This window comes from Rhincodon typus, chromosome 27 (assembly GCF_021869965.1).
Source record: "Rhincodon typus isolate 14 chromosome 27, sRhiTyp1.1, whole genome shotgun sequence".
In the NCBI taxonomy this organism is placed as follows: domain Eukaryota; kingdom Metazoa; phylum Chordata; class Chondrichthyes; order Orectolobiformes; family Rhincodontidae; genus Rhincodon; species Rhincodon typus.
The window spans coordinates 43,145,711-43,160,720 of record NC_063358.1 but is presented as its reverse complement, the minus strand read 5'-3'; the positions used below and the strand labels follow the sequence as shown (position 1 = coordinate 43,160,720).

Sequence of the window (15,010 nt, the reverse complement as noted above, 5' to 3'; positions counted from 1 at the left end):
CTCGGATTCTCCAGCATCTGCAGTTCCTACTATCTCTGATAACATTTAATAAGCATTTGGACGAATACATGGATAGGAAAGATTCAGAAGGATATGGGCCAAGTGCAGGGAAATGGGGTTAGCGTGGATGGACATTTTGGTCGGCATGGACCAGTTTGGGCTGAAGGGCCTGTCTCCATGCTGTAGGACTCTATGACACTATAATGTCTTTTGGCGATCAAGTGTAGTGTGTCAAAGTTTGCATTTGGCACTAAAATGAGTGCAGAAGGCAATGAAAATCTGCAGAGAGCTATAGATAGGTTAAGTGAGTGGGAAGGGTCTGGCAGATGGAATACAATGTTAGTAAATGTGAGGTCATCCGTTTGGGTAGGAATAACAGCAAAATGAACTACTATTTAAATGCTGAAAAATTGTAGCATGTTGCTGTGCAGAGAGGCCTAGATTTCCTTGTGCATGAATCACAAAAAGTTGGTTTGCAGGTGCTACAGGTAATTAAGAAGGCAAATGGAATATTGTCCTTCATTGCTGGAGGGATGGAGTTTAAAAATAGGGAGGTTATCCTGCAGCTGTATAGGGTGCTGGTGAGACCACACCTAGAGTACTGAGTACAGTTTTGGTCTCCTGACTTGAGAAAGGATGTACTGCCACTGAAGGCGGTGCAGAAGAGGTTCGGTAGATTGATTCTGGAATTGAGAAGGTTGCTTTATGATGAGAGATTGAGTAGACTGGGACTGTAATCACTGGAATTTAGAAGACCAAAGGGGGGATCTTATATAAACAATCAAAATGATGAAGGGAATAGATAGGATAGAAACAGGGACGTTGTTTCCACTGGGGGTGAAACTAGAACTTGGGGGCATAGCCTCAAAATTAGGGGGAGCAGATTTAGGACTGAGTTGAGGAGGAACTTCTTCACCCAAAGGATTGTGAATCTGTGGAATTCCCTGCACAGTGGAGCAGTTGAAGCTATCTTGTTCAATGTTTTTAAGGCGAAGATAGATAGATTTTTGAACAATAAAGGAATTAAGGGTATGGTGACCAGGCAGGTGTGGAGCTGAGTCCATGAAAAGATCAGGCATGATCTTATTGAATGGTGGAGCAGGCTCAATGGGCCAGAAGGCCTATTCCTGCTCCTATTTCTTATGTTCTTATTCAGACAGAAAGAACAAGTACACACACTGCACCCATGTCAACTCAGCAAAATAGGTGACAGCCATTCTCTGGTTCATGTCTGGGTGCAATGCTTTGACGAATCACAGTCAAACTGTGTATTTTAAAATAAATTTTAAACAAATCGTTGCAGTTAACTGTGTCACGATTCAATGGGGATGGCATGCCAGAACTCAAGTCCCACTATTTCCAGAGTTGCCGCAAATGTGAAAATTTAATGAAACTATTGGATTGTCCAATTTGTCTCTGAATGATTGCCACCCAAGACAAAAGCAAACCACAAGAGGTTTCTTCACTAACAGTAAAAATAACTATTTATTGTAACATACTTAAATTTAACAAAAACACTTAAAAAATGATTTATAATTAAAGTAACTTAAACTTTACCCCTTTAAAATTTCCACAGACACAAAGAGAAGCAGACAAAACACAAATATTGAGTGGAGGGAAAACTGTGATCAGTACAAGACAGTTCTGTAGCAAATGTCCAATTCATAAAACCAGATGGGCTGGTTTCACAATTCTTCTGATTCTTCAGTTATGGCACAATGGGCACTGTTTAGTCCACTAGTTGATTCGTTGGACATGGACCTTTCTTTTCTCTTTGGAATCAGAATTATATCTTTCAGCATTTCTGAATGTATTTCTTTTGCTCTTTCAACCAAAAATTGGAAAGAGCCACTTTACAGAGAAAGGGGAGACAGAGATTTATCCAGCCAATTTTTGAAGGTCTCTCTGCTTCTCTCTTTTCATTCTCCTCACACAATCTGTATTGAGGTAAACCCTGACCATTCAGAGGGCTTTTACTATGCTGAGCCCTCTTGATCCCACAATAAGTGGTGGTAACTCATCTGAACTGAATGTTACCAAAAGATAGCAATGTCTCATGGTCTCTCAGTGAGCTTCACTTGCTTCTGCCCAGCTGCAAACACCTATTTGTATAATTTGCCATTTATTAAAGGCAGCTTCCATTTTTTCTTATTTTCATTTCCCAGTCCAAAATGAAAGAAGATGTGGCTTCTTACAACTATTAGTCATCATTAACTGGTGTAGTCTCCATGGCAATGCCTCTACCAATCAAACTGAATTGCTAACCAATCCACATTCTCCCCTCATACAATATAAAGGTTGTTTTCCCTTCACTTTAGTAATTTTTGTGAATTTTGCTGATGAGGGTAATATGACCAGCTTTTAGAAAATATGTCTCATATACTTACAGCTGGTAGAGCAAAGAAAGAGACTCCTAATAGTGCAAATCCTGCTGCCAACATTCGACCAAGCCATGTTTGTGGAGTTTTATCACCGTAGCCAATTGTTGTTAGTGTAACCTGCAAAATTAGAGAAGATTTTTAAAATTGAGTTTTTCAACTAATTTTAAATCTATTTTTTCACCCCGAGTAGTCCGATCATTTTAACCAGGCAGACAGCAGCCAGATTTCTGCTGAGTAGAGTAAAACAACAATGGAATTCTGTTGGCACAGCATAAGATCGAAGAAACCAAACCAAACTGAACAAATCCAAGCAAATGTGCAGCAAGATGTTGCTTTACTCACTTGTATTATCTTAAGAATTGGATATTTGAAAATTGAGCAGCCTCTTAGAGGCTTCGAACAGGGTAACTGATAATTATTTGGATAAAAGTACTGTGCAAGGTGATGGTGAAAAGCAAGAGATTGGCAGTCAGTATTGATGCTTATTTGCAGAGCCAGTGCAGGCACAATGGGCTGAATGGCTCCATCTGCACCCATATCACCTCTGTGATTAAAACAAAACTCCAAATCCATTGTTAAATTTAAACTTTAATCAATGGTTAATAGATTGCTGATAGAGAAGAAAGGTGAGAAAACCTGGAGATACTAGGAATGCTGGTCAGAGTGGGACAGGCGAATCACTTAAAATAGTGGGATGAAGAAGTTAGAGATAAGAAAAGCTTTCTTCACACAAGGCTGTGCGATGTACTCTCTGAAGAATGGAAAAATATGTCCTGTACTCAGATGTTTAACTTGTAATTAAACAGAGGTACTGTGTATGTTTGGGAGGTAAACAAATTGCTTCAGAAAAAACATAAAATGCTAATCGCTGATCTGAAGAAAAATATTAAGATAAAAAAAATTTAGACAAAAAAGCCTCAGCTATCAATGGTTTTACATTGCCATGTATAAGGAGAGTGCTAGTTATTTTACATTGACAGAAATGCCTACTCAGGGAGGTTTAATTGATAGCAGGTTTGTCGAAATAGTTATTCAGATGGCTACTGTTGAACCACATCTTATTGAAAATGAAGCATCCAGTTGTGATGTAAACTATGGGATTTGCGTGTGTAATTTTTAATGTTATTTGGTGTGAGTTTGGATTTCTGGTTATGAGTCAGGAACTTGTAAGGATTTTTGAAATTATTGTGACTATATGTGCCTTTAAGAGGGATGTGTCTGTCCTGGTTCTCTTGAAGGTGAGTGTTGCAAATCTGGTACTGAGGTGTCTGCACCATGGAAAGCAAAGTAAATAGCTTTGGCTGTTTGTTAAAGTAGACAAAAGAAGCATGAGTGGGTGGACTTAGGCTCACACAGACCTAAATTTTAAGTTTTGCTTTCAGTTGTATAAATTGGGTTTTGAAGCTACTTAACACAGCTCTCCCTCTGCTGCTAGATTCTTTCTGTCAGTGCTCCTTTTCCTGGACTGGAAGAGATACCAAGTGGAGGAAATTTGTTTTGCTGAATTTGCCTTTACCTTTTCTGATGAAGGGTCTAGGCCCGAAACGTCAGCCTTTCTGCTGCTATGATGCTGCTTGGCCTGCTGTGTTCATCCAGCTCTGCACCTTGTTGTCTCTTGCCTTTACCAAGGATGTGTTTATGGGATGCTGCTATATTGGAACAGTTGACGAGTATTAATTGAAGTATATATTATTTTGTTAAGTATTTTATTGAGTTTAAGTTATGTCAATTCTTTTTTTGTTTGTATTTTAACTGTGGTGTGAGAATAAAGTATGTTTTGCTTAAAGTCTAGTAGTTTGACCAATCAAATCACAGCTGGAATGCAGCCCCTTAATTTTGCAAGTAAATGAGATAAACGTTAGGGTCTAGGCTATCTCCTTGATGTGTTCTGAAGTGGTTTGGTCTGGTCCATTACAAATTGGGGGCTCTTGTCAGGATCAAAATCTCTAATTCCAGATTGGGTTTGGGATTATTGGACTCAAAGATGGTGAGTGATGAGTGTTGATGTTCTCTTTTTGTGTGTTGCATTTGGATGGTTTAATTACGATTATAACAATGGCTCTTTCCATAGCTTAGAGCTTCTAGGGTATGAAAGGAGCCACCTGGGGATGGTTTACAGAAGGTGAATACAGAAGGCAAATCTTTTGGAATTGGCAGACAAGCTAGAGTGGGAATTACGTTTGTTGGTGAAGAAAGGGCAGATAATTGCAGCAATAACTGAGCATTGACAATTATCATGAACGCAATCAGAATCATTAGAAATGGCTAAATTCAATTGCAATTAAACTGCTTGAATATGAAAAGGAAGTGAAACAGTTTCATTACAATCAAAAGTAGAAGAAAAAGAAAGAATAGCCCAAGCAGAAGAAAGGGAAAAAGTGACAGAAGAAAAGGAGGAAGAGACAACTTTCAAAATTCAGAAGCTGAAACTGAAAAATGAAAGTTGATTTAAAATGACGGAGGTAGCGGTAAAAAATTAAAAATAAGGTGATGCTGGAAACAAACCAAATGACTGGAATAACATGACAGGTACAAGAGTAGCATGTTGAGAGTCTAACCAAAGTAATAAGTAATCCAAAACTGTACAAACTAACTTGGTTTATCTCCAGCACCACGTTATTTTTAATTTTTTGTAATTATCTCTCTTCCTCATTTAATTGGATTACATGTCATCTTTTTGCTTGTTATTCAGCTATTGACACTTTAGTCACACCGTCAAACACTTCAGATCACCTGCAGAGACTTATTATTTGACACTCCACTCACACCATTTGTATGGTCTTTTGATCTCTCTGCCCTTGATCTCTCTCTGCCTATAAATTCTGTGTTCTGTGTTTCTCTCTCACTTCGTCTGACAAAGGAGCTGCGCTCTGAAAGCTTGTGGTTTCAAATAAATTTGTTGATTATAACCTGCTGTCATGTGACTTCTGACTTTGTCCACCCCAATCCAACACTAGCACCTCCACATTTGTTTAATACATCCAAGCTTTACCAAGGTCGATGATAAGGATGTAGAAGCCATTTTTATTTCATTTAAGAAAGTGGCTAAACAAATGAAATGATCACTGGCTTGCGGGCATGGTTGATTCAATCGAATTTGGTAGGTAGAGCTCGTGAGGTGTTTGCATCACAATAAGAGGACAATGTTTTAGGAATCTAAGGAGGGGCCTGGTCAAACGTACATCGAGTTTGAAAAGATCAAAGAAAGTAACTTTTATAGGTGGATAGGGGCATTGAAAATCGATCGAACATATGACTCTCTTAGAGAAACTGTTAATTTGGTGGAGTTCATAAATTCATTTCCTGAAGTAGTGAGAACTCATGGAAGAGCAGAGAGTTAAAATTGCAAGATTAGCAGCTGAAACAGCAGATGATTATGAGTTAGTTCATAAATCAAAGTTTGGCTTCTGACATCAATTTCAATTGAAGTTGGGGAAAAGAGAAATCCTCATGTAGTACGGGAAAAGGAAATCTCATTGAAGATAGTAAAGCTAGTTTACCACAGGTTAAAAAGGAAAGCTATGACGGGGAAAGAGAAGTAAAAAACCTTAGTTATTTTCACTATACTAAAGTAGGACAAATGAAGTCGCTGTGTTGGTGGTTTAAAAGAAAAGTACTGGGAGGATGGATGTGGGAAAACAAGATAAGCAAAGGAACAAAAAAAACAGAAGTTTCTGGAAAAGCTCAGCAGGTCTGGTAGCATCTGTGAAAAAAAAATCAGAGTTAATGTTTCGGGTCCAGTGACCCTTCCTCAGAAGTATTAAGATAAGCAAAGAGTATTGTTAAAGAGGTAAAGAAAAGCTCAGGGGAAGCAAAAGACCTGCCAAAGAATCTGCAGCCTGGTCAGGGGTTGATTGGTAAGAAAGTGCCAGATCTCTTAAGAATTTACTTAGATGGGTATGGTTTGCTCATGCGTACCAGGAGGAGCAGGTAAAGAAATTAATATTTTAAGAGATGTGGGAACATGAGGAAGTATGTAATTCAAAAGGACTATTGCCAGAAAAGGTGGTAATATGTGGATTTCATGGTGAGAACAGAAGTGTTTCATTCTATAAGGTGAAAAGTGGTGAAATGTTGATAGAAGTAATAGAGGAATTCTCAGTTCCAGAAATACAGTTTATCCTTAGTAATGATATTGCTGGATCACAGGCAGGAGTGATGCCTACCCTGGTTGAAAAGCCATTGGAAAATCAGACAACTGAGATGTTACAGAAGTATATCCTGGCATTTTTTCTAACTTTGCGGTAACAAGGTCACAAAGCCACAGGCTGAAACAGGAGGAGAGATTAAGGAGTAAAAATAAGGAAGTTGAAGTTCAATTATCAGACACTACGTTTGATCAAATCGTTAAGAAAAAACAAGAGCAGTTGGAGGACAAAGCAGGCATTTTTTAATTCAGAGAAGTTAGTTGAAATACAGCAGAAAGATGAAAAAATAAAGCAGTTGTATCAAAAAGCATGCACAGAAGAATTTGAGTATATCCCAGAATGTTACAATCTTAAAAATGAAGTGATGGTGAGGTAATGGAGACCATCACATATTCAGACAAATGAAAAATGGACAGAAATCACAGAAACCCTACAGTGTGGAAGCAGGCCACCCGGCCCACCGAGTCCACACCGCACCACACCCCCCCACACCAACCACTGCTCCATATAGCATCTCACCCAGACCCTTACCCAATCCTGTAACCCTGCATTTTCCCCATGGCAAATCCAGCCAGCCTACACATCCCCAGACACTATGGGCAATTTAGCATGGCCAATCCACCTAATCTGCATATCCTTGGAGTGTGGGAGGAAACTGGAGCAACCAGAGGAAACCCATACACACATGGGGAGATTGTACAAACTCTACACAGATTGCTGCCCAAGTCTGGAATTGAACTGCGCTGTGAGGCAGCAGTGCTAACTGTTGCTAACAGCAACAGCAGTGCTAACAGCAGTGCATTAAGAGGGAAAAGAGGTATTGCGGGTAGCACATGAGTTACCAGTAGGAGGTCATTTGGGAGTATGGAAAACGTAAGCCAAAATACAAAAACATTTTCATTGGCCTGGACTGCATAGAGAAGTGGTTGAATTTTGCTGGCCATGTCACATGCAGTGATAAAACCAGCATCCTTAATATATTTCCCAGCATTTGAAGAACCTTTTGCAAGAGTCGTAATTGATTGCATAGGACCCCTATCTAAAACACCAAATACGAATCAGTATTTGTTGACCATGATGGATGTATCCACGACATTTCCAGAGGCCATTCCATTACTCAGTATCATGGCTAAAAGGATTGCAAAAGAGTTACGCAAGTTTTTTTTTACTAGATAGGACTATCCACAGAAATACAATGGGATCAACAGTCAAATTTTAGATCTAAGTTGTTCAAGGGAGTTATGGATCGGTTAGGAATAAAACAATTCAAATCCACTGAACACCATCCAGAAATCCAGGGACCATTAGTGTGTTGACATCAAATTTTAAAGACCATGTTGAGGGTTTACAGTCAAGACTAACCAGAGAATTGGGATAAAGGAATTCCATGTGTACTGTTTGCAATTAGGGATGCACCTAATGAATCAACTAAATTCAGTCCATTTGAATTAGTTTTTGGGCATGGGTTGAGAGAACAACTGAAATTAATTAAGGAGAAATTAGTGAGTCAGAATTCAGAGACTACATTTTTGGACTATGTGTCAAATTTTAGGGAGAGATTAAGACAGTGGATGAATTGACTTGATTGCCTTTAAAAATAGCACAGTATGTAATGAAATAGGAAGCAGACAAGAGATCAAAACTTCTTAATTTGTTTGCTGAAATAAATTGTTAGGGTTATTACCAGTGTTTAAATGTTTAAAGGCAAGGTTTAGTGGGTTTTATCAAATCAAAAAGAAATTGAGTGATGTGAATTATTTGATGAAAATGCCAGATAGAAGGAAAACTCAGTATGTCATGTGAATATGCTCAAATGATATTTTGATAGGGAAGGCAAGTGAAAGGAGAATGTGTTACTGGTTACAGGTTACTGTGTTAACTCAGAGTGAAGAACCAAAACCAGTTGATTCTGAATTTGACATTCTCAAATTAAATTGGCCAATGAGGAAGTTTTCAAAAATTGGGATAAATTATTGAGTCATGTCCTGAAAGAGTTATCACAATCACAAGGAGAGGTAAGTGGGAATAAGCTGAGAAGTACTAAACTGATTATGCATCAAGTAGATATAGGAAATGTTGTTCTAATTAAACAATATCCCGATAGGTTTAACCCTCTATAATTGGTACAGGTTCAAAAAGAGATTGAAAGCATGCTCAGAGATGACATAATCAAAGTGAGTTGCAGCAAATGGAGAACACCCATACTGGTGGTGCCAAAACCAGATGGTACACAATGATTATGTGTGAATTATCACAAAGTTAATGTAATTATAAATTACGATTATATCCTGTAGTGATTGGAACCAGGGCCAGGTGGATCCATTAACTATGAGATCGTTGATTGGAACCAGGGCCAGGTGGATCTCATTGACTATGAGATCATTGATTGAGGTTATTGACCTGGGCCAATCAGGGAGCCCCAGCTGACAGATATAAACAAGACATTCAGAAAGTCTCTTCAGTCTAGGGATTGGCTTTGAGCTGGCTGGTCAGAGCCCATGTATTGTGCATGTGTAAACAAAATGTGACTTGGTGATGGGATACCAGCCTCCGTGCAGTTATTTTAGAGGCGATGAGAGAAAACAGTATGTGCCTGAAGAAAATTTACTCACAATAATTGTCTTTAAGTTGGGGGTAATTATTTCTGGTAACATGCCTTTATTTGGGAAGCTTGACTTGTTTGATCCTGCTGTTAAAGACTGAGTCCAGTATGTGTAAAGTATATGATTTTTTTTTGGGAAATGACATTTGGGCAGCCAAAAAGCAATGAGTAATCCTTCTGACTGCTTGTGTACCTGCAGCATTTTTCATTAGTAGGAGCTTAACCTTCCCTGAGGCACCAGATGCTAAAACCATTCAAGAGTTGACAGATTTAATTAAGGAATATTACAACCCCAAACCTCCTCTAATTCTGAGATATCATCAGTTTTATTTGACCGTTCGAGAACTAAGGGAATCCATACTGGGATTTTTTGATGAGATTAAGATGACAGACAGAGGCGTATGATTTTGGGTTAACCCTGAATGAGATGCCAAGTGACTGTTTGGTATGTGGGATTAATTACATAACTGCGCAAAAACATCTAATACCTGAAGCCCAACTGGACTTCAAAGGAGCACTACAACTGGCTTTGTCACTAGACAATGCGGCAGGTGAAGCATGGCAACTACATGGCATCCCAATGGATGTGGACACCCTCACCTTTCTGACTAAACTTGGGGCACACCACTTAAGTGTAGCCCCACTCAGGGCATATCCTTTGCACAGGGAGCCTAGGTCAGCCCACTGCAAAACCCCACAATAAAGCTGAGCCTTGGCCAAATGGCTAAAATGTTCTTCAGGATCCAGGCTGGCAAGCTATTGTAGTCGCTGTCGGTATGAGGACTCAAGACAGCAAAGGAGTCCTGTGTGCCTTGACTTGAGTAAAAGAACTCATAGGCCAGTATCCAGGAGAGTGCATACCCTGGAATGTCCACCTACATGTGGGTTGTCCCAGTTAAATTGCTCAGCAACATCCAAATCAGAACTGATTAAAATAATTGTCAGGTTAAACGGTCACTCGGTTCTCATGGAGGTTGATACTGATGCAGATGTATCTGTGATTATTGAATCGGTCTTTAACAAGATTCACTCTGCACTCCAAACCTTAAGTTTGTACAAGACCTCAGCAAGACTGAAAACATACATTGGGGAACCACTGCACATTAAGGCTACGACCTCGGTTCCATTCTCCCAAGAGAAGAAGTCAGTGTTCGTTTTGTAACAAACCTCCGCTTTATTGTCAAAGCAAAACCTGCAGCATTGTGTGCTTACATTTCAGCAGAGACCACTTCACTGAAACCAAAACAAGTAAAAATATGATCTTTTAAGTCAGGTTCCTGTCTGGGATCATGAATGAATGTATACAATTAAGCAAGAATTGGAGGCATGGAAGACAGATGATCTAGTATGTGAGGCTGAAGCAGTTGCAATCAACATCAGTGGAAGTGCCAAATCAACGATCCTACCCAACTTTTTATTCAGTTTCTCACCATTACAGATGCCAGTCTTCACCAAAACGTTTACATTGAAAACTGAGAACCTGTCTGTCCTCTCAGGCCAATATAAAACATCCAATGGTACTACTTAAAGAACAGGATTGTGGTGTTCTCCCTTGAGTCTTAGCCAGTACTTATCCTTCAACAAATAACAAAATCAGATGATCTGATTGAACTAAATTACCCATTCCTATGCTGCATAATCTGTCTTGTATCTCATTGCTTTTTGTGGAATCTTGTTGAGCAAAACTACAAGCCACATTTCCAAATAAAACTACATTCTGAATGTTAAGTCCCCCGTAACTTTTACAGTTAATTTATTAAAAGCAATATTGGGATAGTTGAAATCCCATACCATTATTCCCCTTTAGTTTCTGCCCTTTTCAGCAATTTGTCTACATATCTGCTGTTTTATCTCCCTGTGACTGTTGCGAGGTATATAGGATATTTCCAACAGTGTGGTTTTAGTTTGACCATATAGCCTGGTTTGCTATGCCTTATAGTATATCATCCTTCATCACAGTTGTGATTCTTTCTTTGGTCAATACTGCAGCCCTTCCTCATTTTTTATCCCTTCCTCTATTCCGACTGAAAACTCTACCACCAAGAACTGCCATTAAGTCATATTTCAGAGATGTTTCATACTTATAAATGTCTATCAATGCCCTCAGGTCATCCAGTTAATCACTGGACTCCTTGCACTGAAGATATAACATTATTTATTGAAAAACTCCTTTGTTCTCTAGTTTTTAAGCTGTTGTTTCCACAATCTTCAATATTTCCTTACTAATTTTCTTGCGTCTATTTCCAACTTCTGTCTTCCTTCTGAATGTATGTTTAGGTTTCCATACCTCTTCTAAGCTAGTTTATTCCTCCTTAATAACACTAACAAACCTCTCCAACATGATACGGTCCCAGGTCTGTTGAGATGCAAGCCATCTGGCTTGTTCAGGTCCTATTTACCTCAGATCTAGTGCCAATGCCTCAGGAATCTATAACACTCTCTTTGCAGTGTTTCTTTATTATGCTGCTCTATCTTCCTATTTTCTGTTATGATGTGGGAATAATGCAGACTTACTACCTGCGAGGCCGTTGAATGATCTAGCTCACTGAAATCTTCTTTCAGGTTCTCATCCCTCTACCTAAGTTCTGAACAAAGGTCACTGACTTGAAATATTGAGCAACATCTTCTACTTTTTGATCTAAGTATGATGTCAGCAGCAAAACTGGGTCAGATGAACATCACCGTCAAAGCACAGTAAACAGAAATGCAGGAACAATGGCAAGGGGATCACAGAGAATTAGGGGTGTCAGAAGGAAGGACTTTTAGTGGCCATCCCTTGACCCTCATTTGTACACCCGATTGTCCATAGATTTTGCCCAATCCAGCAACAGGCCGCTGTAATGTAGTTGGGAAGGCTGCCACTGTTCATGCCTGATGGGATTGTGGTTAATTATGGCAGTATTGTGAAGAGACCCATAAGTGGTCATTAACTAACCTCTGAAGGACGTTAGTTGGTAGGAAGGTGACATGGCGTTCCTGCCCACAGCTTAATTCCTGAGGTATTGGATATGCATTGAGGATCTCCTTGACACCTAACTGCCCACTTACTGTCCCCTCCCAACACCTTTCTGCTACTTTTGGGAGGGGAAGATTGCACCCAATAATTTGATTTCACTCCAGGCTGTTGCCTTACCTGCTGAGTACTGCAAACGTTTTCTGTTTTCATTACTGCCCATTAACATTTAATCATTACAATACCATCCAAACAAAAGAATAAACTAGAATATTAATATCTGGACTTACTGTACCCCACCACAGGGAGTCTGCGTATGTCAAAAATTGAGAATTTGCCTCCTTCTCAGCCAGATAAACGAGGAAAGAAGAGAAAATGAGTATTAAGAACCCAATGTACCAGGCTGTAATCAGCTCCTGCAAGAGAAAGAAGAAAACATCTTACTAAATTGAACAAAACAATTAAGCAATAATTAATTCAGCCTCCCGATTCCTCAGTTGCTATGTACACAATCAGGTAAGTAACAAAGCCGTACTAAGTTCGCTGATTTTAGCTGGGAACTAGTATCACTTGTCCCAGACATGAAGAGATGCAATCAAATCAACAATTTGTGCTTCCACTTCTTGGTTAACTTCCACAGGAAAATGTCTGTGTTGGACTATGTATGAGAGCATAACCAAGCTTGAATTCAATTGGCCCTATCATAACAAACAACACTGAGTAATCATCTTCAAACCACATGCATGCATACTTCCTCACAGCTGGCTGTTTGTGTACGCTTCGTTATGGACCAGGCCAAACCCCCTCAAAATATGTCAAGGAAATAGCCTAGATCTTAACTTTTATCTTATTTAAAGGCAAGACTAAGGCACTGTGTTTCAGATTCTAGACTTTAACTCTCTTGAAATCCATAACAAAGTAATGTATTATTTAATTACTAGTCATTTGACTGTTCCAATATAGTAGCATCCCATAAACACCCCTTGGCAAAAGCAAATTCAGCAAAACAGGTAGCACATAAGAACAATCTCCAGTCCAGGAGCAAAGGACACCAAAAGAAACTATGTAGTAGATCACAGAAAATACAAGCTTTTTGGTGCAGCAGAGACAGAGCTGTGTGTATCAGCTTCAACTCCAGAAACCTAATTCCAACAGAAATCAAAATTAAAACCCTTGATCTGTGTGACCATGATTCCATTCACTCATGTTTCTTTTGTCTAATTTAAAAAAAAACACCCAAGGAGCTCAAAGCTGTTTACCCACTGCTTCTGAAGCAGCCATGTTGGCACTTTGGTGTCAAAACCCCTCTTCAAAAGAAACAGCACATAACAAATCTCTTTTAAAAAGCACAGTATCATTCCAGCTTATCAAGTTGAAGTAGCTTTTGCAGTGAACCTTCTAAACTTATTTCATAGAGGAACCAGCAAAGACACGAGACTTTCACCTCATTAACTGCTAGACACAGATTTTTGCAATGAAAGGATTATGCCTAACATGCTGTACCAGCCAGTACTCTGCTCCTAATTCTGTAGTGTAAAATGGGGGTGAATCTGCAGCTCATTATTACATTGTTCTATAGTTAGACAGTGATATTTTTGCAACTGTGTGTTAATATGTGGTCTGTGAACAATATATCTCAAAACAAAGAGATGGCTTCCAAGTAAGGTTCGGTATGTCACAAGGAAGAACTGATTAGTTTTTGGCAATGATGCAGGTCTGGATCCTGGAAATTTTTACAGGATCTGCTAACATTGAGACATGTTACAATGAGACATCAATGTTTTTTTGGAATGGTTTGGATTGTTTGATTTGGAATGTTGTTGACTTTGTCACAACTGTCAAAATATGAGCAGAGTTCTCAAAGCAGGTTGTTGGATAGGGATTGGCCTGAAGCCTTCTCAGTGAGATGGAAATTCTTATAAGAGGATTCATTTTTCAGCTTGATAGTTACTGCACATGAACCAGGCAGGGAAAGTCTTCAAGGGGAGGAGAGGTAAGGACTGATTATTGATAGTCAGCGCAGCTTTGTGTGTGGGAAATTGTGCCCACAAATTTGATTGAGTTTTTTGAGGATGAGGCCAAGAAGATAGATGAGGGCAGAGCGGTAGAGTTACGTACATGGACTTTAGCAAGGCCTTTGACAAGATTCTGCATGGTAGACTGGTTAGTAAAGTTAGAACACATGGGATTCAGGGAGAGCTAGCCAAATAGATAAAAACTGCCTTGACAGTAGGAGACAGAGGGTGGTGGTGGTGGGTTGTTACTCAGACTAGAGGCCTGTGACCAGCAGAGTTCTACAGGATTTGGTGCTGGATGCACTGTTGATGGTTATTTAGATAATTGATTTGGATGAAAATATAGGAAGCATTGTTAGTACGTTTGCGAATGACACCAATATTGGTGGTATCGTAGATGGTGAAGAAGGTCATCTACAGTACAAAGACATCTCGATCAACCAGGCCAATAGGCTGAGGAGTGACAGGTGGAGTTTAATTTGAATAAATGTGAAGTATTGCATTTTGGTAAAACAAACAAGGACAGGTCTTATTCAGATAATGGTAGGGCCTTGGGTAGTGTTGTCCAAAAGAGAGACCTAGGGAAAACAGAAAGAACTGTGGATGCTGTAAATCAGGAACAAAAACAGAAGTTGCTGGAAAAGCTCATCAGCTCTGGCAGGAACTGCGAAGAAAAAAATCAGAGTTAATGTTTCGGGTCCTGTGACCCTTCCTCAGAATCTGAGTGTGAGAGAGACCTAGAGGTTCAGGTACATAGTTCTTAGAAAATTGCATCACAAGTAGACAACAAGGTGCAGGGCTGGATGAACACAGCAGGCCAAGCAGCATCATAGGAGCAGAGAGGCTGACGTTTCGGGCCTAGACCCTTCATCAGAAAAGGGGGAGGGGAAGGGGGTTTTGAAATAAATAGG

The 15,010-nt window shown here is 39.5% G+C and overlaps 1 protein-coding gene across 1 annotated transcript in view; it reads right to left on the bottom strand.

Annotated features, from left to right (window-relative positions):
• The window catches only part of LOC109916430 (potassium voltage-gated channel subfamily KQT member 4-like), a 540,155-nt gene that overhangs the window by 133,245 nt on the left and 391,900 nt on the right, over nt 1-15,010 (bottom strand). Inside the window, exons 5-6 of the mRNA XM_048613162.1 lie at nt 12,375-12,500; nt 2,388-2,498 (exon numbers count right to left, since the gene is read on the bottom strand). Coding sequence (XP_048469119.1) covers nt 2,388-2,498; nt 12,375-12,500 — 237 coding nt within the window. The remainder of the gene's footprint in view (nt 1-2,387; nt 2,499-12,374; nt 12,501-15,010) is intronic.